Below are 24,916 nucleotides of genomic sequence, written 5' to 3'. Positions count from 1 at the left end.
TGTGCATCACCCAAAACCAGAGTTTGGCTGGCCAGAGCCACACTCTGGCAGCCAGCCAAGCTCCAAGCTGCAGAAGCAACTCAGTGGCATCTTCTCCAGACCCCAGAACCTTAAGCAAAGCTGCTGGGGCCAGCAACTGTGCTAGCTCCAGCCTCCTCTATCCAACCCGGGATAACCTGCTGTGTGCCAGAGGACACATAGGACAACTAGCAGGGGCACAAGATATCCCACTGCTAGCTGTCCCCAGGAAACCAAACCTCTCATTTGGACATGGTGTCTGTGTCATTACTAGTCTTTAAAGTGCACCTACCCAATTAATTTCCAAGATTTGGGAAACATTTATCAAATGCTTTCTATTACACAGACACGTGGCTTCTGTGTTTCCTAAACCATTAGCTTGCTAATTTTATCTTTAAAGACCATTTTGTGCAGTACACAAAAGATCTTCCAGCTTAATCTCAACAAGTGAGAATCATAAATAGACAAGAAGACAAGAGGGGGAGGGGAAAGAGTGCAAGGATAAGAATACGATTACAATGTCATCCAGTTATTTAACAAAGAAATGCACATACTACACACACACACGCACGCACTTGCACATACGTATGTGTGCATATGTATGATTTGATGCATGGAAAATAAGTTAGTTTAACACAGTGGTTCTCAACCTTTTTAGGCTCAAGGTACCCCTTGGAAAATGCCAGGCCTTAGCTTTCATTCATTTTTTGACTACAGAAAAATAATAGAGAAATTCTTCTGTTGCAAAGAACTCAGAAAGATTACAGTGGGTTAGAATGTTTTTGATACTATGGATTTCTATTTGAAATCTCTAGGTTAATTTAGTGAATCATGGGTAGTGTTTCCATCCTGCAACACCCTGGAGAGGATCTCCCAACACCCTGGTTGAGAATCACTGGTTTAATAGATCTATTTTCTTATTGGGTAAATTTTCTACCACATTTTACCTTTAGGGCCACTGGAAGTGCATTTAACATGTCTATTTCTCTATCAGGCAGCAGTTCAGAAGGGGTTAGCTGCATTGATATATAGATTGTAGATTGCTGGATAGAAAATGCATTATTTGAGGAATGTGTTCCTTTTACACGTCTTTGATTAAATTGTAGTTAAGGTGTAATTTGTCTCCCTTTGGTAGCATGTAATAATATACTTGTAAATTAATTAGAATTTGTTAAGAAATGATGGAATCACTGGCAGGAAGACACTATTTAAGGTTAAGTCAAATTTAGCACTTAATAGATAAGGAGACTGAGTTTCCTAGCAGACAAGTTACAGTCAGATTAAGCCTGATCACAGGCATATTTTTTTTGAAAACACTTGTTATATAAACACATTTAATACTACTGAAGGCAAGTTCCTAAAATTGAATATAGTTCTTGGCTGTGGACCTATTCCATTTACCTTAATGTTGTAGGATACAATTCACTGTTCACGAGATACACAATTTCAAAGGCCATGGTGATTCCCAGTCTTCCCAGTGTGGCTACTGAGGTTTTCAACCACTTGATATCTGTTAATAAGGTACATTCAAAAAGAAATCTTGATGAAATATGCTTAACTGTGTTAGTTGGGTATTCTGTGTCTGATTCTGATCTCACTTATATGGGCTTTAAATTGGTGCCACAGCACTGGTTTTATCTCAGTTCATTCCTGGTTTGCATGGATGTAAGTAAACAGAAGCAAACACCAAAGTCCCTTCATGGTTAGTTCTGAAGTGCAGCAACATTCACAAGACACAAAGGACAAATAAATATATGAAGACTGCTTCCAAATTTGAAGAGCAAGAAGATATTAAAATAGCCACTAGCAGCATCACTCCCATATAGCCATAGGTACAGGGAGAATTCTTGTTCTGACTAGATAGTATACAAAGGACTTTTCCAAGAAGAGTGAGATCCTAAGATTTAGTGATCAAGTTTTGGCCTTTGTTTTTGACCAGTACTAGGGGATCTGTCATTGAAAACTGATCAAAGAATGTATTCTTTATACAACACACAATTAGACTGAAGAACTTCTTGCTACAGGAACTGAGAAAAAGGCTCAAAAAGCATTTCAGTGGCCAATACAAATACCCAGAGTTATAATAGTTGATGCTGACAAAAAGTTCAGAAGATCACACTGAACTTTACGGATTAACTGATCTTAATTAGAAATGATAATGACTTCTAATGTATGGGGCAGACTAAGTGGCCTCTGCCTCCTGCTGGGGTCTTATACCTTCATCTGAAGCTTCTGCGGCTGGCCACTGTCATGGTCAGGGCACTACACTTTTGGGCCCTTGGGTCTCATTCAGTCTAGCAGGTCCTACTTTCCTATTCATGTGAAAATTAGCCCAGGAGTCCTGTCATCAATAATTATGTCAGAGTAACTCTGGGGCAGCTGCAAACACAATGGGAATAGAAAGGGCACCACAGCTGGATATTAGTGTGTGGTGGTGTATGTGGGCTTTCCTTGTGCCAGACCACTCTGAAGATGATTCCAGTTCATCAACACAGGGAACAAGTAGTGTCTAATGCCATGTATGACTGTGAAACATGGTTGCCAGGCCCTTACCATTACATCCAAATTGTGCAATCTTATGCTACAGGCTAGCCAGGTTCAACAATACTGGCTACTGGGCTAGAATGTCATCATTACCTATACACGCCACTTTTTAAAATTCCCCTGCTAGATTTCCTAAATTAAACTGTAATCCAGATTAGAGTGAATATGCATCCTACCCACACCTGCCTCCCAAACAGAGCTGATCACAACATTCTCCTTTGAAATTTAACATACAATGATTTTTCTACTAGAGGTGGTTTTTCAACAATCTCATAAATTTTGTAAGAGAAAAAGTATATCTTTGGTATGAAATGTTATAGGATGGTTCAAAAACCCTAGAGAAGGGATAATAATTGTCTATTGAATTAGATAAAAAGTTAGAGTAATTTTAAGAGAACCCTAGGAAATGTATGGAGATTTCTACAAATCCCTGGCTAATCCTATAGAATCTTCTCTGTTAGGGACTCTATCACTAATCCATGAAAAAAATGCATCTGTTTTCTCCATTTTGCTTTCAAAAACCATTGGATAACATACATGCACAGCGCTGGAGGCAGGGGCCAGAATCCAGGGTTTCTCCCTCCCAGGGTTTATCCTCTCTGGGCTACAGAATTAGGCTCCCTGTTGCTTGTTCTCCCTTTCACCCCATGGCTTTTATAATCCTTGCTGCCTCCAATGGTCCCAGTACAATAGAAGGGGTAGAGGGGTCTTTCAGCCCTGCTGTACCCACAGACTGGTGGCCAGAGCATTTTCCTGGGAGGTTGAAGATGTATATTCAAAGCCCTGATGGGCAAGGGAAAGTCTAGAATTCAGGTCTCCCACTTCCTAGGCAAGTGTCCGAATTATTGGCCTGTTGGTTCAAAGGGGATTGGGTCTTCCTCCTCCAGAGTAAGATGAAGGTGTATTACACATTGTCGGTTTTCCAGGGTCTCAAGTAGAGTAGAATGGGATTGCACATGTGAAAGCCACCTAAACACCACTTTAGACATTCTACCTAATAGGTGGAATAGGATACGGTTGGTGGTGTTATTTTAAAGTAACTTTTGAATCCACCTCTTAAAAAAAGAGGCTAACTGTGATGAAACTGGTCTGACCATGGAACTTCTAGTGTACCTGCAAAACCCACCAGATTTCTTAGGCTAATACCTCTGAGGTGACAGACAGTGGCTTTTCACAGCTTCTTTTTGAGAATAGCTCCCTGCTATTTGTTGTTCTATATTTGCTAGAGCCGACACCACTAAAGATATTCAGTATTTACCACATTGTCTGTCCTGCTGCTGATGTCCTCAAGCAGGGATAATCCTTTCTGATGTTAATTTAACAACCAGCATAGCTCAGTTTTGAGATAGTCAGCAAGAGTGGAAACTGCAGAGTCATGGCAAGATGCCTCGTTCTCTGACCACTTTCAATATACAACACCTCTGAACGCTCCCCCCAAGAGGTACATTTTGCAGAAACCAATTAGATTGACATCATCACACTTGTGAGATACCACAGTTTGTAGAAAAGAATCCCTCTTCAACAAGGCTGGAGCTACATCCTCTCCCCATTTGCACTACCAAGTGGTGATTTCTCTTGTGGAGGGGAACCCCTATGTACTGCATGGTCAGGATTAGCTAGATCTATGCTACCTGCTCCTGGATCTGCACCATGAGAGGGATTGGATAGGTCAAGCCAGCAGCAGGCAGAGCATACTCCAGGAATATCAGGGCAGTGGAGTCACCTGTTACTTTTGGCAATGGCAAAATTTTGGCACCAGATAAGCCAGGACTGAACATCAGGAAACTGTATACTATAAATGGATTCATTTCTTTTCTTAGGCATTGGTTTACTTGGAGGTGGCCCAATAATTTCTCTCTCCCATCTAAAGTACTCATTTTTACCTGTATAACAAATATCTTCCCTGCTACAGAGTGTATTATGCCCTTCTTCATGCACTAGAGATTCCTTTGGTTAACAAATTTCTGCAGGTGCCCATTGGGCAAGGAACTGAGCTTGGTGGCCCATGGTGTCTCCTCTAGTCCTATGTTCTGGGGCTTTTATTATCTGTCTTTTAATACACTACAATTGGCTTTTTACTTTGATCTACACCTGCAAAATCTTTGTGTGGCTTCCTCGTTTCTAATCTGGGATAAATCACACACCTTGAGAACCTAAGGAAAGGGTTACCTTCTGGTAAGAGTGCAGTAATTAAGCACGCCACTCCTGCCACTATATTGCTTATCACAAAAGGGAGGCGTCGGCCAATGCGATCGATTGTCAGTAAAATCAAGAGAGCTGCAGGTAATTCCACAGCCCCCGAAATGAAAAAGTCGAGGTAGAGGTTTCCTCCTGCAATTCCTAGGCGCATGACCAGCCCTTGGTAAACCAGGGCACTTGTGAACCTAAGCAAAAGAAAAGAAAATGTTGACTGTAAGCAGCTGGCTTGACCCTGAAAGGCAAGAATCACAATACCAGGATAAAAAAAAAAATGTTCTGAGAACATGATAAAATGGGGACTTACCAGGCATACATAAGAATCAGTGTGTATCGTCTCATCCGGGGAGTTCGGACCAGATCAAAGAATGAGGGATTAGTAACCTCTTCATTGGTCCCTGTAATCTGGAGAGGGAAAGCAGGCCTCAGAATCAGCTGTCAGTAAGTAGGAAAGGGCACCGTAGCTTATTTAGTAAGAGAAAATGGTATTCGTGGACAGTCAAACAGAACTAGGTGATTTGATTCAAAATCCCTTTAACTGTTTTTAGCACAGTGGATCCCCCCCAGCTGTGTGGGAGAGCTTACAATTTAAAGCAACTGTTGATTGTTCAGCTACTTAAGGACTTTCATGAAGCTAATGCACAAGTCAGAAAAATACAGCTTGTATTTAAAAAATGTTTTCAGCATTGGCCAGCAGAAAAAAAAGGTTTACTCATAAACAGAGAAAAGCTGACACACAAGTCCCCTAAAAACAATCAGCATGGCACCCCCACAATGCCGACTCCACAATTATTTCCAAAGTGTAACTTTAAGGGTTACTGAAAGGAGACGTTTGAGAGAGCGTTCACAGACGAACAATAGCATTGTGGTGAGTGACAGCAAAAATAAGAGGAATGTGGAGAAGTAAGAATGAGATGGAGAGAGCAAACAACAATAACTGGGGCATTTTTTGTTTTTGATAATGTAATTCAGTAGCCAGAATGAAAATTGAGAAAAGGATGTGGCCAAGAAATGAAATGAAGTGGAAGAAAACATCCCAAAGATACACTTTGGCCCAAGTTGAACAAAGCATTTGAAGAGGTGTTTAGACAGTTGAAATCAAGGACTTTCCAGAGTGTACCCCCTTCTACAGGATACAGCATATACAGGACTTGGTCACGGTCTTAAAGAATGCATCTACACATTTCCCCGCTATATCACCATACAGCATGCTACAGTGATAGAGCAATCATGTGGGTCTACACATGATTGGCAGCTAAGGAAGTGCTAAAGCATGTCACTGTAGCAACATTGCAGTATGGCAACATGTAGATGAGCCCAAAGTGAATCCAGAAGAGAACTCAGCCGTAAAGCCCAGGAGGTCTGGCTGAGATTTCCAATAAGAGCAAGGGAATTAGCTGCTCATCTTCAGCAGCTGAATCCCCTAAACAGCTCAGACCACATACCTCCTGTTTTAGCCATTCAGTAGCAATTATGAACTCCTTACAAAACACAAGTCAAACCAGGCACAAGAAAATAAGGAGAGAGAGATGTGGTTTGTGAGGAGAGAGAAAGGAGCCTCTTTCCCATCTGTGCTATGAAGTTATTTTGGGGGGGTTTTTTGGTAATGGGAAAACAAAGACAAAGGGAATGGAGAGGCATAATGTCCAGTGACAAGAATAGTAAATAGGACTAAAGGGTACTGCCAGGTAACCTGATTTTTGTTTAGCTAAGAACACATGTAAGGATTTTCTTTATTTTATTTATTGTCCATATCACAGTTATAACCTAAACTTTTCGGTGAGATAAAGAGAACATCAGATCTGGCATTTACTGGGTCAGACCAGAACTCTATCTCGCCCAGTATCCTTTGAAACACAGTAGCAGAAAGAGGGGATGTTTAAGGTTTTTCCCCTGTTCCTCTCTCATTTGCAGGTTTTGACTGTACACATCAAAACACATCTTTCAGAAAGACTGTCCAAAACCCTTGGACTATCCTGGGCCTCAATTCCCTCCCACCATTGTTAGGAGCCATTTGCTTCCCCCTTTATAGCACCTTTGCTTCTCTTTCATAACCAAGCTAGAACAGTCCTGCAACTTTTGCTTCAAGATTTGGCTTTTTGGGGAGAGTAGGATTGGTGGGGCTAGGGGGAGGTCACTCTTCATTTGGTTTGTCAGGCTTGTCTGAATCTTCTCAAAGCTTCTGAAAGCTTCTGTGATATTGTTTGTTAGAACATGTTGCCAGTGACCAGTGTCTGAACCTTGTGCAAATGTAGTTTTGATTTTCCCATGCAAAGATAAGTTCAACACTGCTGCTAACACATAGCTTGTGTCTTTCTCAAATGTCACAATGCCCCATAATCCAGAGAATGGCTTATGGGTTAAGGAGAAAGGACATAAACATCACTACAAAAAAATCTTAAGCTTCACAGGCTGAAATCTTGGCCTCACTGAAGTTAGTGAGAGTTTACCATTGCAGTCAAAATTTCACTCTCGGGGTCTAGCTCTGTATGGCCTAAAGGCATGTTATACCCTAACTGACCACCATATGCCCCTGATTAGCTGGGGCAGTCTTGGATTTTGGAGGCTGTCTCTGCATCTCTGCCATTAGAGAAAATTGGAGCAAAAGTCCCAGATTGGTGGGAACCCATCAGCACGTGCCTGGGTTCTGAGTCAGGAGCCAGGCACATGTGCCACACCAGCCCAGGGCTTTTGCTTCAATTTTCTCTAGCGAGCTGAGCCAATGGGCTACTCCCTGGTCTGGACTCCATTGGGATGTGAGCAGATTTGCTTGCACAGTAGAGTCAGGGTTGGGGTTGAGGTGTGTGCAGGGAGCTGCAGCGTTGGGGCCGTGCGTAAATGTGTTTGTGCGTGCCATGTTCTCCTGTTCAGCCCTGCACCCGGGAGCTATGGGGGCAGGGCTGCGTGTCTTTCAAGGGGTGGGTGTTACCCAGCTGTAGGGAGAAAGGAGCTCATGGGGCATTATGCTCAGCTGTGGCCTTCGGCAACCTGTTTCTGCCCAGTTTTGATCCAAGTACCTTTCATGCGTTAGGCAAATGTGATCACTGCTACACCACAGAAACATAGGCATAGTCCCATCTCAGCAGGCAGTCCTACTGCTCCTCCTTCTCTGCTCCCCACCTCCCACAGCCTGATGGGGACCACAAGGCTGCTAGCTACCACATGACCTCATGCCCACCTACTTTGGCTATGCCTGCTGCATGGACAACGCTTGTGTGCCGCTGTGCTGGGCCTTGCCTTCCAGAGCTCAGCTGCTAGAGCACATGACTGTAAGCCACCGTGGGTCAACTGGCAGAGTGTTGATCTGCCAATACAAAGGCTAAACTCCTCAGTTTCGCTTCCTAAACAAGCTTTTCCCTGATGTTTCTTGTGTCCTCTTTACTGTTCAACCTGAAACCCTGGGTCCTGTTTAAGTACAGAGAGAGAGAGAGAGAGAGCCTGTATATGTGCGCACATGTGCACGTCATGCTGTCATGCCTGCCCCAAACCCTGAGAGCTGAGGAGTTGGGGTGTGTGTGTGTGTGTGTGTGTGTGTGCGCGCATGTGTGTGTGCGCACACACACATGCATGTTCATGCATGCTGGCACCCCCCCAGCACTCCCCACCCCGATCCCAGATTTTCCTCAAATTATTATGGTCACCCAATCTAAAGAGCAAGGTTTTATCTCCCACCACCACCCCCAAGGTATCCCATCAAATTGTACTTTCATGTTTTTGCAGTGGTTTTAAAAACTACAATAAGCTAAGGTCCTGATACTGCACAGAAACATGCATATACTTATCTTGTATGCAGTGGACTGTGCAGGATGGCACCTTAGGATGTCTTTACATGTGCTCCAGGTGGAGGGCGGGGGAAAGCACTTTAATTAAAACAACTCCAAGAGCTGAGAGAGCCACTCTAATTAAAGTGCCTGTAGTGTCATGTGTATTCAGGGTCCCATGCTTCAAAATGGCAGTGGGGACACTGAATACATGTGACACAGAGGCTGCTGGGGTGTGCTAATTAGCACAGTCCAGCAGATGCCCAGCATGTGTATAGGTGCCTTTAGAGACTAACTTGTTGAGAAAGGCATAAGCTTAAGTAGACAACAGCCTGTTTCTTCAGGTGCTATTTTATGCAACGCAAGCAGTCCCAGGGCAGTCAGCGAGGTTGCTCATAGACTAAGATTGCTCATCCAATTCACCAGTCCATTCCTATTCTGCCATAGCAGGGTACCTAACTTGATCCATCAGAGTCAGAGAGGTTTCAAAGCATCTGTTTAAGCACTGGGCTGAATTAAGATCACAAGTATTAGTGCTGGTATTTGCAAGACCAAGGAAGTAGCATTTAATCATGTGTGACATTTTTTGTGCACATGTAGGGTGTGATTCCCAGTGTCATTTCCCTACCTAATTAAAACCACTTTTCTCCAAGCACTCAATAATTTCTTTTGGGAGAGGACTACTTCCACACTACATCTCAATTTTCTACCCCAACTGGCTAAATAAAAGATCTTTTAGGAAGAGAAGCTTTCAATGGAAAAATAATATTTATTTTATTCTGGTTTTATTTCAAATGGGTGATTGTTTTTGCTCAGTTGTTCACATAACACTAATTTGAGCAGAGACTAAGGAAGGAAAATTTCAGCCAGAAAAAACATGCATTTTTGGAAATTCAGAGCAAGCAAAAGCAGGACACTATTAGTGCCCCATTCTAAAGAAGTCATAATGCATACAGCAAAAAACCTGAATTTAGCTTCATACAACATTCAGTTTTCTGGTATCTGAAGGCTAGTGAAAGTCAAAACCAGTGATTTTCAAAGAAGACATACAAAAATCCAGAAGTCTTGGTTCCAAAATGATACCTTTTATTAGACCAACTGGGAAATCACCAGAAAATTGTCCTTTTAGGGGACATGGACATTAAAGCTGTGCAAAGCTTCACCGGCTATTTTGTTTTGATGATGTTTCGACTAATTTCAAGCTCAAAACAGCAAAACTTGAAATGAAACAAAGAACTGCGAAACAGCCTTAAAACAAAATGAGGCCAGTCAAAACATTTTGAAAGTTTCAAAGCAGCCAGCCAAGTGGTGGGAGGCAGGGGAGAGCCAAGGCTGTGCTCTGAGTGGCTTCGCAGCCCCATGTGGCTCAGCCCGGCGTGGAGCATAGCCCTGGCTCTCCCCACCTCCCACCATCAGGGCTGCACTTTGTGGGGCTGGTGGAGCTGACGGAGCCCAGTGCTGGCTCTACCTGCCTCCCATCACTAGGCTGCACTTGGATCGGCTCTGCTAGCCCCATTGAGCTCAGCTGGGTGGTAGAAGGTGGGCAGCCTGGCTGGGGGAAGCGGCTCCACCTCCCACCACTGAGTTTAGTTTCACAGGGCTGTGAGATGCTGGGAACTGAGCCCATCTGCAAGAGCCTCTTCCCCCAGCCAGGCTGAGTTCCCCAGCACTGGGAACTGAGCCGAGAGGTGGGAGGCGCTTCCCCCAGCCAGGCTCAGTTCCTCTGTGCTGGGTCTCAGGTGGCAGGAGCAGCCTCCTGTCATCCAGCAGGCAGATAGGGGGCCACCCACATCCCCAGAAGGGATCTGCCAGACTCCTCCCAGGGGTGCCGGCTTCTGATCTGCCTGCTGTTTCGCAGAGCTCTAATGGACATCTAAGCCTTTTGATTCCTTTAAAAATCGCGGCCAATATCTATTTGTGTCACAATGGATTTTTTTTTTCTCTCTCTCTGGCTGCCCATGTATCACTTTCTCTATATTGCTAGAAGTAGTTAGTTGAAAGATAATTTTTCTGTGAGTAAATTTGAAAAGTGCACTTGATTCCTATTAATACACTTCCTGAAGTTTGCTCTTTCTGCTGGGCACAAAACCAGGAATGACAGAAGTTGTATACCCAAAAAGTTCCAAGAACAAATCCAAAGCTCAGCTAAGATACTACTAAAGGTTAATCACTTGCAGCCGTGAATGAACTGGGGTCATTATCACGGCTATTTCTTAAAAAAAATAAGCTGTGCTCTTAAGAGGCTATTGGGACAAGCTACCCAGCTACACAGTTAGGGCAAAGCTTCAGAACCTAGAAAGAAATGTTGAATTTGAAAACCTGAGTCATTTACTTGCTTCTCTTTCTCTCATTTGTTTTGGCACTTCATTTTCTCTTGCTTCAATTTACACTTCTCTAATTTCATGAGATACAACCTAGTTAGCAAGCTCACTCCATTTTTTGGGGCTGTGCTGGGGCTGAGACTGACACAATATTGGCTTGCATGACAGAAATGTCTTGGTCTGTATCGGAGACTGGTTGTTGGCCTAGCCTCTCGCTGGTCATCTAGACCTCTTCCAACCCAATGCTTTACTTATCTGTAACCATGCTGTTGCAGTTTCATCCTGTTTCATGGTCAAGTAAATGAACATCCTGGTATAGAATTCCTCCCCCTTTATCCCTCCCACCAAAAAACAAAACAAAACAAAACAAAATGCTGCCATTAGCTTAAGGCTGCTACTTTGGTAACATAACACTCAGGGGAAGTCTACAACAAGAAAGAACAACCTGACAATTACACAGACTATGTATTAAACATTATAGAAATCACATGCTAAGTAGATGTATATCAATATTTCAATGTATCCATCCCTAATGCATCCATCTTTGATGCCTTAAAATGATTAGGGATACATTAGATGTTAAAAGAATTTCTGAGGATGTGGTATAGATCTGGGTTCAGCTTGTCTGAGAAATGTGTCAGCAAACTTTTATGCATCCACCTTTGTCATTAAGAAAACGTAAAGTTTATAAAGGTAATGAACTATTTATAGAAATTAATTGTCCATTTCAATGCTTTTTTAGATTAGATTTTTATTCTAACAGCTGTGTTATTGTATGTAGCTCGTATGAGGGTTAAAACAGAAGCAACTCAGGCTGTATATAGGCTTTGTTGCTGATTCAATGAAATTTCTTCTTGTAAATAAAATTGGGTAAACCTTTCTGTTTTTGTCAGGGATAAGAGAGTGACTCAGAGGGATAAAAGCCCATCTTCAAATTTCCTCCAAAGAGTTATTCTGTCAGGCATTGGTAACACATTTTCTGCTAAGCCTAAACTAATTTCCTAAGTCCTCTCTGGTTGATGGAAGACCCACCTGTGACAAGGCAACTCTGAATTTCTAGATGCTTCAGACTGCCCTTGGCCAATTTGGACACAACACCAAGACATTACATTGGTAGACAATCTCTTGCCAATGAATGAAGACTGGGTGCTACCACTGTTAGATCCATTGGTAGTTTTTAATACTGTTGATCATTGGGAGTTGCTGGCTCTTCTGTGGACCACATCAGCAGGTGGCAGTGTTCCACATGGTTGTTTCTTGCTGACCACCCCAAGTGCCATGTGTGGAGGTGGCTCAGGGCTCCTCCTGTCTGAGATGCTCTTGTGAGAGCTGAGAGAGGATTTCAACGTGTCGCCCCTTTTGTTTAATAGTTGTACGTTGAGAGTGTAAGTGAGATATGTCTTACAATGTCTTCTGTAAGCTGATGATATACACCTTTATGTCTCCACACCTGTTGACCACCTTTCTGAGCATCTGGTTCAGATCACAGAGGGCAAACAGGCTGAGGCATGGTCTGGATAAGATAAAATGCTGTTCTGTTGCATGAAGCAACAGAACTATTTGAGGAAGTCCATACTTGCTTGTTACTTTGGTTCACAGTCTTGGGGTATAGCTGGAATGCTTCATCCTTCTAGATCTGTGGTTTTCAACCTATGGTCCATGGACTCTGGGAGCCCACAGACTATGTCTAAGGGGTCTGAGAAAGATGACTATGAGCAATCAAAAGTATGTGAATACACACTTACAATTCAAAGGGGTCCACACCTCAATTCACTGAGTGAAACAGTTCGTGGTAAAGAACTTTATAATTCATCCATTAGAACATGGAAATGAAAGATATTATTTGTCATCATCCTGAATGTATCTATCCATCCCATAACAAAAAATTAAGAGGTTCATGGGCAATAGTAAATTTTACAAAATGTATAATTATTTATGCAAAGGGATACATTTTTGATGTAGTTCAAATTCAGTGCATGTGTTGCATAAAAATTCTCAAAGAGCAAAACTCATATTTTCTTGATTTTTCAAAAAAAATGGTCTCTGTTAAATTCTCTTCTTTTTTTTTTTTTAAGGGAAAAAAAAGGAAAGGGAGAGAGAGAAATACTTTTATTGTTTCAAAGCTAGGGGTCATAGACTAAAAAAAACAAAAAACCAACTGTCCACACACTCATTTGTGGGATACGGTCAACTTATGACTCTTGCTCAAATTCAGGAAGTTCTGCAATGCATGCAAATAAAACCGCACTGTATTTTATATGTGGAAGTCCAGGATAGTTTAACTGGTCTGGATAAACAATTGGAGATTTTTACTTGTTATCTTGACTTTTTCAACCTGATATTGAAATCTATCTATAAAGAGGCCAAAGGAGGAAAAACCCGGTTCAAAGCAAAATAAAAGCAACAAATACATATGACGTATAAAGGGGCATTTTCTGCAAACATCTTTTTCTCTTACCAACAAGAAAGTAATAATTTTTTTGTAAATATTAATTCTTTTAATGGTGAATATCTTTCTGTAGACTACAGTCCTACGGCCATAGGTCTTTATTTATATGGTTTTTATTTAGTAAGACTAACAGGGTGCTTTTACACATGCTCTGGGTGTGATGGGAGTGGCACTTTAATTAGAGAGACTCCGAGAGCTGCTCTAATTAAAGTGCTGCCATGTCTCCTGTGTTGGTGCCCCCATGCTTCAAATGGTGGTGGGGGCACATGAACTAAAGCTGGTTCAACAAGCTTTAATAAAAGGGCCCCTGTTGCCATTTTTAAGTGCGGGAAGGCTGATACACAAGATTCAGGAGGTAAACGTCATGCTTCAGCAGAGTCAATTAACCAAGTCTGCTCCAATGTGCTGGAATTCCAGCGCTCAGAGCAGCCTCGGTACTCATGTATGGGCACCCAAAGATTTCAAACATCTCATATAATCTGTGGGGTTGTGAAGCCAAACACTTAAATTCCAAATCTGGCTTGTAAACAATGGTGAAAGATCCTGTAATAATCAGGCCATTTGTCTTTGTGGCCAAAGCTGGAAAAAGCGTATTTTGGTAGTTTTAAATTCAGAGTTCTGGTAGAGAAAGAGAGGTTCAAGAACTAATGGAACAAGGGAGGGAACTGCTAGATCCCACACATCCTGATGCCTCCGCATGGTTTCCTATTGTGCTGGATCATCATCTGCTACATGGAACAGCATGAGCTTTCATGCAGATACTCCTCGAGCTATTTGATGATCGGTGAGGGAAGTCTGCCGCGCATAGGAACTGTGTCACTGTGTAGTATCATGGATACTGTCCCCTAAAGGTTCAGAGTGTTGAGTAACACTCTTTAGTTCTTCCTCCTGCCCTACACTTTGACACTGTCTGAAATTGTGCAATCCTTGGCAAAGAACAGAGGCATGGAAGGTTTATTAGTGGCTTAGAAGAAAGGACCTTGCTCTTTTGCATCCTGAATAATGTAATATTACAAGGTGACGTAATAGCCCACATCAAGGTCAAGTTTCACTGTGCTTGACTCAGTGGAAACACATAGAAAGACCCCAGTGACCACTTTTTGGGTGTGAGACAGTTATTGGTCATAATCAGGTCCCCAAAGGCCTGTATAGGGTGGGGGAAGGATAGAAGTGATCACCACAGGCTCCTATTTGCTTGGGGAAGGTCACCATACATCCCCCAAAAGTATGCCCCTTGCAGTAGAATGTGTCCCCACAAGGCACACCCCTTGAAGCAGGGTGTCCTCTCCACCAAGAACACCCCACATGTGAAGACAGGACTCAAGATTTTGTTCTACCAGTACACCAATATATTAATGCCCCTCTTCAGGACATATCCTCCATATGGAATACATTAGAAAGACCATTGCATAATATAGTAATGACTCGAAAAAAAGGAAATAGCATGACCCCTTATAGTAACTAAATATGCTAAATATGCTTAGCACAATTCTTTATAGAATGTTTACTTTGGAATTTTACTTAATGCTAATAGTGCTGGGAAATGTTCTTAATTAGGCCGTCCCCTTTCAAGTAATCTACGCCTACCCTCACAATAAAACCCAAAAACGAATGAGTCAGGCAATCCATTTTCAGTATCACACCACAGAATTCTTGCCAGTCAAACAGAGAAAATACTTTTTAACAATCCTGAAAAGTCAAAAATTAAAATAAAGATTAAAAGCACTGTACAGACACATGGTATGTACCTCAGAGTAATGTGGAGAGAGACATCGCCCATTGTGCTTGGCAACGGTGTGCATAATTTTTAATGCCTTTTCTCCTTTTTTGCGTGTCAGCAGCCATCGTGGAGATTCAGGAACTGCCCTGCAAAAGTGAAGAGGCCAGTAAGGATTATGATCATTAGTGTCTTTAGAAAGTAACAGAAATTAGCATCTGTATTTACACCTGATGTAAAAGAGCTTTTTCAACCTCTGAACTAGACAGAAATATTCACAGACCCACCTCCCTCATTAGTCCCCTGCCTGACTTTCAAAGTGTCTCATCCTACAGGCAACAACCAAAAGCTGTGTGGCTCACTGATCCCAGCAGGTCCCAGGAGAACAGATGGGTGGAAATTCAGCCATCCTACATAGTCTACAGGTCTCATGTAATGTTCAGCCATTACAGAAACAAACCTCAACACTGAAACCCTCATGAGGTTTTTTCATTAAATATTTGTTAGGTCTTGCTTTACTTTACTGGAAATTTTTTACATCTGGAAATGGGGTGACACAGGAGACTGGTGACAGGATATGTCATTTTGTGGCTTTATGTCAGAGGTCATCATCCAGTCTCAATCAAAGGACTGATAGGTGGCCCATGCCAAAGAAACCATTGACTCTAACCATAGTTTCATAGTTTCTAGGGTCGGAAGGGACCTGAGTAGATCATCTAGTCTGACCCCCCACCATGGCAGGAAACAATACTGGGGTCAAACAACCCCAGCAAGATGTTCATCTAACCTCCTCTTAAAAACCCCCAGGGTAGGAGCCAGGACCACCTCTCTTGGAAGTTGGTTCCAGATCCTAGCTGCCCTGACTGTGAAGTAGTGCTTCCTGATATCTAGCCTAAAGAACACACAACCTATCTAGAGACTGTTTCTGCCCAGTTTCAATCCAGGGACCTTTCACATGTGAGGCAAATGTGATCACCGCTACACCACAGAAACACCTGGCCTAACCAGTTCTCAGCAGACAGTTAAGCATGGGATTGGGTACAGAAGTAGTTTGGATTTGGTCCCATATCTGACTGGTTATGCAACCTTGAAAAAACAATTTAGCAGATGTCTGTGTGGCATAATATTAACTAGTCTGGAGTGTGGAACTGCACTAACATGACTATTTGCCCTAGCTCAATTATCTGTATGTAGGACTGAACTGAACTGGGTATATATCCTCTTACTGCATACATTTCCCATCTATAAAAGAGAATAATGGCTATTTATATTTATTTTTTAGATTTATATCCCAACCTATCCAAAAGGCTTACTCACCATTGCAGTGTTTTGAGAGTTTTAGATGAAAACCACCATATTCTATAAGCACGTTTTATTAAAACACGCCATCAATGTTTGCTTGAGTAACTATTTGTTGATAGTTTCAACGAAGAAGGAAATGAGTTGAATGACATGAAGAATAAACTACCTGCTTAACCAAGGATTTAGTGCCCTTTAGGTGAGGGTGGAGGCACAATATCCGGGAAGAACATCATGAGTACATACAGCTCACTCAGCAAACTTTTCAAGTTGCCCTAACTAAAGTACATATTATTTTGACTTGAAGGACTCCTCCTTGGGGCAAGAAGGACAGCAGTTCATTTCCCATGCTCATTCAATCTCCATCATTCCTCCGACCATAAAAATGATATATTCTTGTGGTTAAGCCAAACATTCTAAAAGCTAATTAGCATCTCTACAAGTTTCTTGTTCACCCCTCAAATGTTTCCTGGAATTGGGAAGGTCCCCTAGTCCTCTCTAACTCTGCAGCAGAGTACTTCATGGGACATGGGGCACCAATGTCTCACAGGGACAAAGGTAAGTTAACATATATACTGTTCAACACTTCTTCCAAGTGTTTGTTCTACCATCCGTTCATTACTTGCTAGCTCTCTACACTTCTTTCACTTCTGAGACCAGAAGACTCTGAGTATTCATTTGAATTCCATCAGGGAAGTATTTCTGGCTGGGGACATTCCCCACCCTTGTGGATACCGAAGAAAGAACAACATCTATTTCACAGGCTAGCTTTAGGACAGTATTTAGCCACTTTAGTTACTGTTTAAAACCTGTGTATATGAGATCTCCCCCTAACATAGTCTTTTGGGAACTGAGGGCCATGAAGCCCTAGCAATGCCACCAAGAAAATTAGGTAGGATTTAAGGGATATTTTTGGTGGATTCCAGGCCTGTAAAATATTAGAAAGTGTCAGAAGACAGGACTTGCATAGTTTGATTGGTAAGAAAGGCAGTTTATCAGGAAAAACATGGTCTTTCCACTTTATATGTTGCTTTATCATAATATTTTATATCCAAGCTGACATATACATCCAGGAGCAATTTCTTGAAAATTTATAACATTTGTTTTCAAGAGTACTCTTATTTGGGTTTGTATATAAAAATGTCCTAGAGACACTAAACCAACAACAATCCAGGGACATTTTTTTTTTGCTCTGCTTTCACAGCCCTGGCCCAGGACCAATGACTCTAAGTGCTACAACCATAGCAATGCCAACATTACCAGTAATAGAGCAGGAAAAGGAAGTTGGGCAGTGTGATGGCTAGCTGAATTCCCTGCCATGTGGGAATCAAGTAAGCAATTCCAGGAAGAATCATAATTCCAAGGGTGAAGAACATTTGTATCACAATTCCAACAAGCCGCTGATCTGAGCCAACCATTTCTGTCACTGAACAGATAGAAGAACAGAATAAATTAAAAAGAAACAAACTCTATTCAAATTTAAAACATTATGTTGGCAGTGTTAGGTCAAATTACACAGGGAGTTCTACCCTGGTTTACAAAGGATGATATCCCTTTTTTCTAAAACATTTTACAAAAATTCTGTTATCAGTGATTGGGAACTCTTAAATACAAGGCACTAAGATTTGATTAATACTGATATACAACATTATAATCTTTACTTATCATTTTTCATGTCTGATTGTATGGGTATCCATCTACTTTAAATTAAACTTCCATAGATGTGTTGCACCAAGATTTGGGTTCAGTGTTAAATCTAAGAGAGGTTCTCTAAAAGCAAACTTTTGTTTTACTGCTCCGAAGTCCATGTCAATAATTTGAAGGGTATGTTACATGAACCATCCTCCAAGTGCAGCCAAGTAAATGTTTTAGTATAAAGTTAATGTTTTCCAAAGATCAGTATTTAAGATAGAGTAATTTAGACCCCGATTAGCCTTAGGTGTTCCTCCCAATAAAACAGAGAAATTACCGTATTTTCCTGAGTTCAAGATTGCTTTGAATTTAAGATGACCCCCCATTAATTAAATCATATACATGGAAAATTTATAATTTAGTTATACAACAAAAGGTATGAAGATCGATTTGCTAGGGCTGCGTGAAAGAGCAGCGTTTCACTTCGACTTCCATTTCAACGTTTCAACAGAACAGTGTTTTGTTTCGAGTTTCATTTAGTTTCAAAAGCGCTGTTCTGTTCTGTTTCATCAAAATGGTTTTGCTGTTTCGACACTGTATTGACGTTTCACCCATAGGCAATATTGGGGAAGCACAAAACAGCCTATAACTGTAATTTCTTGCCTGATTCCAATGAAACTTGTAGAGATGGTAGCCCCTTCTGAGGGCATGAAGCCTGCCAAGCTTCACAGAGATAGGTGCAGGGATTTCTAGGAAACTGCACCTCAAGCTGCTGACAAGCAGGAGCTGGGGAGCAGAAGCAATGTCCTGTGATCCAGCAGGCAGATCAGTGGCCTGCACCCCCTGGAAGGACTCCGGCAGAGTCCCCACAGCCCTTCTGGGGGGGCAGGTAGGCTCCCAATCTGCCTGCCAGATGGCAGGAGGCTGCTCCTGCCACCTGGGACCCAGTGGTGAGGAACTGAACCCGGCTGGGGGAAGCGCCTCCCACCACCAGGCTCAGTTTTCAGTGGCTCGCAGCACTGGGAAACTCAGCATGGCTGGGGGACATGCCTCCTCCAGCTGGGCTGAGTCTCCCTACACTGGGGATGGAGCCAGGTGGCAGGAGGTGCTTCCCCCAGCCGGGCTCAGGTCCCAGCGACTCACAACCCCATGGAACTCAGCCTGGTGGTGGGAGGCAAAGTGCAGCCGGCTCTGCCTGCCTCCCGCCACTGGGCTGAGCTCCACGGGGCTGGCAGAGCCGATCAGAGCTCAGTCTGGCCTTGGGAGGCAGGCAGAGCCCAGCCTGGAGGCAGAAGGCAGGGAGAGCCAGGGCTGTGCTCCACACCAGGCTGAACCACATGGGGCTGCGGAGCCACATGGAGCGCCGCCCTGGCTCTCCCCTGCCTCCCACCACCTGGCTTCTGCTTCGAAACTCAAAACGTTTTGAAACTTTCAAAATGTTTTGACTGGCCTCGTTTTGTTTCGAAGCTGTTTTGTAGGTCTTTGCTTCATTTCGATTTTACTCTTTTGAGCTCAAAACAAGTCAAAACAGCTTCGAAACAAAGCAGCCAGTGAAGCTTTGCACAGCCCTACTGTTTGCTGTCGCTTTGTACCAACAACAAAAAATTATGATGGCACAAAAGCAACATATGTTTCCACCCTAAGCTCCACATGCAATGCATGGAAAGACTTCAGCATTTCAGAATGGGATTCACACAATTACACACCAAGCTAGCCAACAGAAAATAACATTGACATGTGTGTGTCTTAAATTCCATTTCTTTGTGAGACTTGGATACCCAACTCCAGCTTGGAAGGAGGTGTTACTCAGAAGCTACAGCCCTGACCCTGCTCCTGGAGGGACACATCTAAGTCCTTTACTTAAAAAATGAAGCAAAGGTCACTCTTTTCACTTAAATAATTGCTGTTGGAAGGAAAAAGAATAGGAGATGTCATGCTCCCATTTTTATAATAATCCTGTAATTGCAGCTCTAAGCCAGGCTGTGAGAGATGCAGGTTCAGCTCTCTCCTCTGCCTGTATGGGTACAACAAACCCTGTCCCAGAATAGCAGTTTAACCACCAAACTATCAGCTCTTCTGGTGTAGGGACTTATTTAGCTCTTCTTGTCAAGGACATTCTATTTTACATAAAAGAGTTAGAGATTGACTGGACCAGGCAGAGGATGAATGAGCAAACCTGCCCTAGTCAGGGCAACTTGATCCTAGTCCAGTGGTTCTCAACGTTTTTTAGACTTGAGGCACACCTCTAATGACTCAAGGCATGGAAAATATCAGCTCTTAGCTTTCACTTCGTTTTTGACAACAGAAAATAATAAAGCTATTCTTTTGTCCCAAAGAAGAAAGACCAAAACAGGTCAGAATGTTTTTAGAACTATAGATTCTTATCAGAAATCTCTGGATTTATCATGTGAAACATGTTTGCACACCTAACAGTGCTAACATAGCATGGCACCTTGTAGAACTCATGAAAGGATCTCAAGGTACCCTGCAGTGCCTGGCTGAGAATCGCTGCCCTAGTTCTTGTACCCAAGTCCTTGGAGTTGATCTGATCAGCCATGACAAGACTGAGATCTTTCTGGACATATGAAGAAGCAGAATTTTAGGCACCTGAAGAACTTTACTAGTGAAAAATTAGTCTCTTGTAGATTTAGGTGCCCACAGGCTTAGGCTGGGTTTCTGAAGAACATACTTATGAATTTAGGTACATAGGGGGTGTGTCTACACCTGCACTTTAATGTGCATGAGCCTATTTTAATGAGCATTAAAGTGTCACAAAAAACTGTGTGCTTTTGCTAATGTGCGGCCAGGGCCAGACCTACCACCATCACATCAGCTGCTGCCTAGCAAGTTTGGGGGGGTGAAAGTGGAGTGTAGGCAAGACGGGGGAGCAGGCACTGGGGGACCGGCAGGAGTTGAGGAGATAGGTGACAGGGGGAGCAGCACTACAGGGAGCGGCAGATATCAGGGGGCACAGACAATGAGGAAGAAAGTGGGAGGGGGAAGGTGGGAGGGAGTGCAGGTTGTGCTGGGGTGTGCAGCAGGGTGTGGGGCACACAGACACTGGGGGAGGCAGGCAGCTGGGAGGGCAACTGGCAAGGAACAGGGAGCAGACCACTTAACTCCCCCGCTACTTGGTTACACGGGCATGCCCCATTACATGGCATGCCCCAGAGTAGCAGTGTGGGGGGAAGGTGACAAAGTTAAGACAACCCTCCAAAAATTAGATTCTACATGGAAATTTATAGCAAATTCATAAGTTTTCCGTGTCTTGAATCTAATTATTGGGGGTCACCTTAAATTCACAGTCATCTTGGATTCAGGTTAATACGGTATGCTCTTCAAAAGTATTTGCTCTTTGATAACATGCCACATTGTTCCCTTGAGAGGAGTTGGGAAATGTCCAATTCTGAATCTGGCAGTAGTTCAAGAGAGCACAATGTGAATGGCATAGTATCGCCTTTATCCTAGAAAGCAAGCCCATTATGAGAGGATTATGATTAGGTCAAGATTACCCTGAGTACCATGATTTTAGATCCAAACTGATTTGACACGATTTATAAACAAGCCTGATCAGCATTCTTTGTATAAACGGAACGGCTGTGCGGAGACTGCATTGCCCTAACCCTTTATAAGTCTTCAGAGCCTTTTAGAGTATAATCATTGTGCAGCCAGGGTTGTCATATAAAATGCATCTGTACAATGCCTAGCACAAAAGGATCACAGGGTGCTATTAAAAGATATTATATGCCCTTTAATTATAAGCAATAAAAATATATTAACCCTCCAAACAGTTGATTGAACATTTACAGTTTCATAAAACTACAAAGCAAAATTGGTCTCTGTTTATAGAGAGTTCATAACAATTATTTCTATGTTTCATTTTACTGTAATAAACTTGTTCCTTCTTCCCCATCTGCCTTATCCTTTCCTTCTGCTGTGCCATCTACCTACTCTCTACCCATACTAGAAGGTGTTTAATTCTCTTCTGAGTTGTTACATATAAAACACACTCATAGCTGAAGAATGATGGCCATCTCCTAACTGCCTTGATTCTCTCTGTGCAGGATACACCATACTAACTTGCATTTCACTTCCTCAGATAAGATACACACCTTGTTTTGGGAAGGCAGAAGAAAGAAAAAAAGGGTTTTTCCCATAATCTTAACTACCATAGCATGGGTTCACCATGGCTGAAAGTTGCCCACATGAAAGAGCGGTGGAGTCCACTCAGTATCATTCATCCTCTAACTACAGCTCTGCAGCTATCTGTATGACCCTGAACTGGCAGCTGCTTTTGACTTCTCAGCCAATTCAGTGGTGACTGTGACAGGGTTAAGTTTGTAGCTATGGAGCTACAAGGTAGGGAAAGTGGCAGTGAGGAGTGAACTTCACCAGTCCTGCATGCTTCCCCCCGGTAGCCATCTCAGTGTCCTCAGGCCTCTACTCCAGTGCATAAATCAGCTTCCTTGCTTAAAATATGCACCCCAATTTTGGAGGGCAAATTTTGGGGGAAAATGTGGGTGTGGCACATGACTCAATACAGTCGGTAACTCCTATTTAGGTCAATGGAAGTTGCTCGTGGCATGGGGCCTCTGGAGGGATGTGGTTGTAGCCAAATAGTTTAAATTGCCTTTGGTAGCTTCCTGTATAATAACCTTAATCAGTTGTTCTGCTTTTAATTTTGGATTTTATGCCAAGGCTCTAAGAGCCCCCATTCAGATTTACAGGCTAGACATAAGGAACAGAGAGGTCACTGTGCAATTAAGAAACACATTCAAGCTTCAAATTACCTCAACAGGAAACATCCCATTTTAAATTATTTACATATTGCTCACCTGTTCCAGATTCTGCACCAGTTCCCAATAGCTTTCTGAGAGCAATTCAAGGTGCTGATTTTAATCTATAAGGCCCTTTATCAGGGGTGGGAGAAGTCCAGCCTGCGGGCTGGATTGGGTCTGTGGTGGACTGCATTTCCTGGCAGTCCCTGTCTGTGTTGCTGCAGCCAGTTTCCATGGAGACCTCAGCAGTGGTGGCACCATGACAGCGCAGGGTCAGGGTTTCCATGGAAACCGGCCCCACCAGCACTGGCAGGGTGCACAACTGGGCAGGAAGCTCCTCCAAGGCTGGGATCTTGCAGCGGTGACAGCGTGGTCTGGAGCCAGGGCAGAGCTGCGATCCACTGTCCGCATGTCCCAGGCAGGGGCGTGGAGGTAGCAGATTGCTGCCTTGCCCTGACTCTGGACCACGCTGTCACTGCTGTAAGATCTTAGCCCCAGCCAAGGAGCAGCTCCCTGCCCAGCCACATGGAAACTCTGGCCCCACACTGTCAGGAGCTGCCACTGCTGAGGTCTCCATGGAAACTGGTCACAGCTATGTGGGCAGGGTCTGCTAGGAAATGGAGTCCAGCCACTGGCTGGATCTGCCATTTTGCCCACTCTGGCCCTACTTGTCTGGGTTCTGCATATCTGGGGGACCACCTTCTCTCTTACACCCCATCATTGTTCCTAAGATCAGCCAAGAGCCACCTCCTGCAAGTACCATCCATGCGCCAAATCAGCTTGGTGAAAACATGTGAGCAGGTCGATCTTAGCAGTTGCTCCTCAACTCTGGAATGCCCTTGCTGCCGAGGTCCACCAGAACCCAAGCCTGGATCTCTCTCAGCTTGGTAATACCTTTCTATTTGGGCAGGCATTTAGCAAACAAAGCTAGGCTGGGATATTGGATAGGGGGTTCTGTGTTGATGCTCTAGTTCCTCTTTTAAGTCTCTTGTTCATTCCCCTGTTTTATAAGTTATTCTGTCTTCTTTTGTGAGTTTCCCTAGGCCTTTGTTGGGAAGGGTAGCATATATATCTAATAAAGTAAATAAATCGACAAACATGCCCATGGGGGATGGGTCTTACAGAAAAGTCTAGCTAGAGATATTAAAAGAAAATTAACTCTTACTAGCCCTTCCATAATAAAAGTACCATTTATTCCTTAAGTAAAATGGTTTGTATATCCTCCTATATATATCTATTGGCTTTTGTAAGAAAGTTGCCTAGCCTACTGGCTACTCCTCAATAGACACATCTACACAAGAGGTTTACTGCAGAGTTGCTTAGTTAGCTCTGTAGTAAACAGCTCAAGTGTTTACCCAGGTGGCTCTATTAGGCCACAGGAAACTAATAAACTCCACAGCAGGTTAGTACTTGTAAATAACACAAGTACTGCAGAGTTTTTTTGTGCGCAGCAATGTACACGTAGACTGACCCAGCTGCCTGGGGAATGACAGTGCTTCAGTGCAGGGGCTGCCTGCCAGTTAGCCGCACACTGGAGCAACCTTGTCCCCAGCCAGTCCCTCTGCAGCAGGTTGAGCTGTGTCAAAACAGCACCCTGCCAGCCAGGGGTGCTCTGACCCAGCTCAAAGTGCTGTGGTCCTAGGCACATGTTCAAATGGAGCACTGGAGTCTTTTGCTGCACATAGGAGTCAGTGTGGTAGAGATGATATCTTTTATTAGACCAACTAGACAGTTGCAAATAAAAATTCTTTATTCACATTAATTGGACACGTAGATGCACTCAGGCTGTCCTCCCAGATAAAGCACAATCTTTACACAGCAACCAAATGAACAAAACCAAACTCTGATGCCTTGCCTAAGGTACCAGGAGGGGAGGCCTTTGGCTCTGGCTCCAGCACAGCAGCCTGTCCCCCTGCCCTGCAGTGGCAAGCTTATTATGCTCACAGCTTGCCTCCTGCTTACAAACTGTTCCCTCATAGTTTGCTTCCTTTTGGTACCCTCCCTTTGGATTTTAAGCTCCCAGTGGGATATTCCCTCATTATCCAAATGCTCCACAGCTGGGCTGTCTCAACAAGGCTGACTTCCCTCTTAAAGGACCAGACAGCTATTACAACTCCCTTCATCTCACGTTAGTAATGAACATTCCTAATGCTCTCAGGTGCCTGTGTGTACAGAATGTCTATCTTTCCCCAAGACTCCTT

At 43.2% G+C, this 24,916-nt stretch overlaps 1 protein-coding gene across 2 annotated transcripts in view; it reads right to left on the bottom strand.

The window, feature by feature from the left end:
- Positions 1-24,916, bottom strand: part of SLC22A3 (solute carrier family 22 member 3) — a 50,476-nt gene that overhangs the window by 7,575 nt on the left and 17,985 nt on the right. For both annotated transcript variants that reach the window (XR_016441780.1, XM_090042449.1), the window contains exons 4-8: positions 17,566-17,731; positions 15,038-15,155; positions 5,066-5,163; positions 4,732-4,946; positions 1,420-1,528 (exon numbers count right to left, since the gene is read on the bottom strand). Coding sequence is in view for 1 of the 2 variants with exons in the window: in XM_090042449.1 (XP_089898575.1) it covers positions 1,420-1,528; positions 4,732-4,946; positions 5,066-5,163; positions 15,038-15,155; positions 17,566-17,731 (706 nt within the window). In the remaining variant the exon portion in view is untranslated. The remainder of the gene's footprint in view (positions 1-1,419; positions 1,529-4,731; positions 4,947-5,065; positions 5,164-15,037; positions 15,156-17,565; positions 17,732-24,916) is intronic.

This window comes from Crocodylus siamensis, chromosome 1 (assembly GCF_052110815.1).
Source record: "Crocodylus siamensis isolate JL-2025a chromosome 1, ASM5211081v1, whole genome shotgun sequence".
In the NCBI taxonomy this organism is placed as follows: Eukaryota; Metazoa; Chordata; order Crocodylia; family Crocodylidae; genus Crocodylus; species Crocodylus siamensis.
The sequence above is the reverse complement of the archived record's forward strand: the minus strand, read 5'-3'. Positions and strand labels throughout refer to the sequence as shown.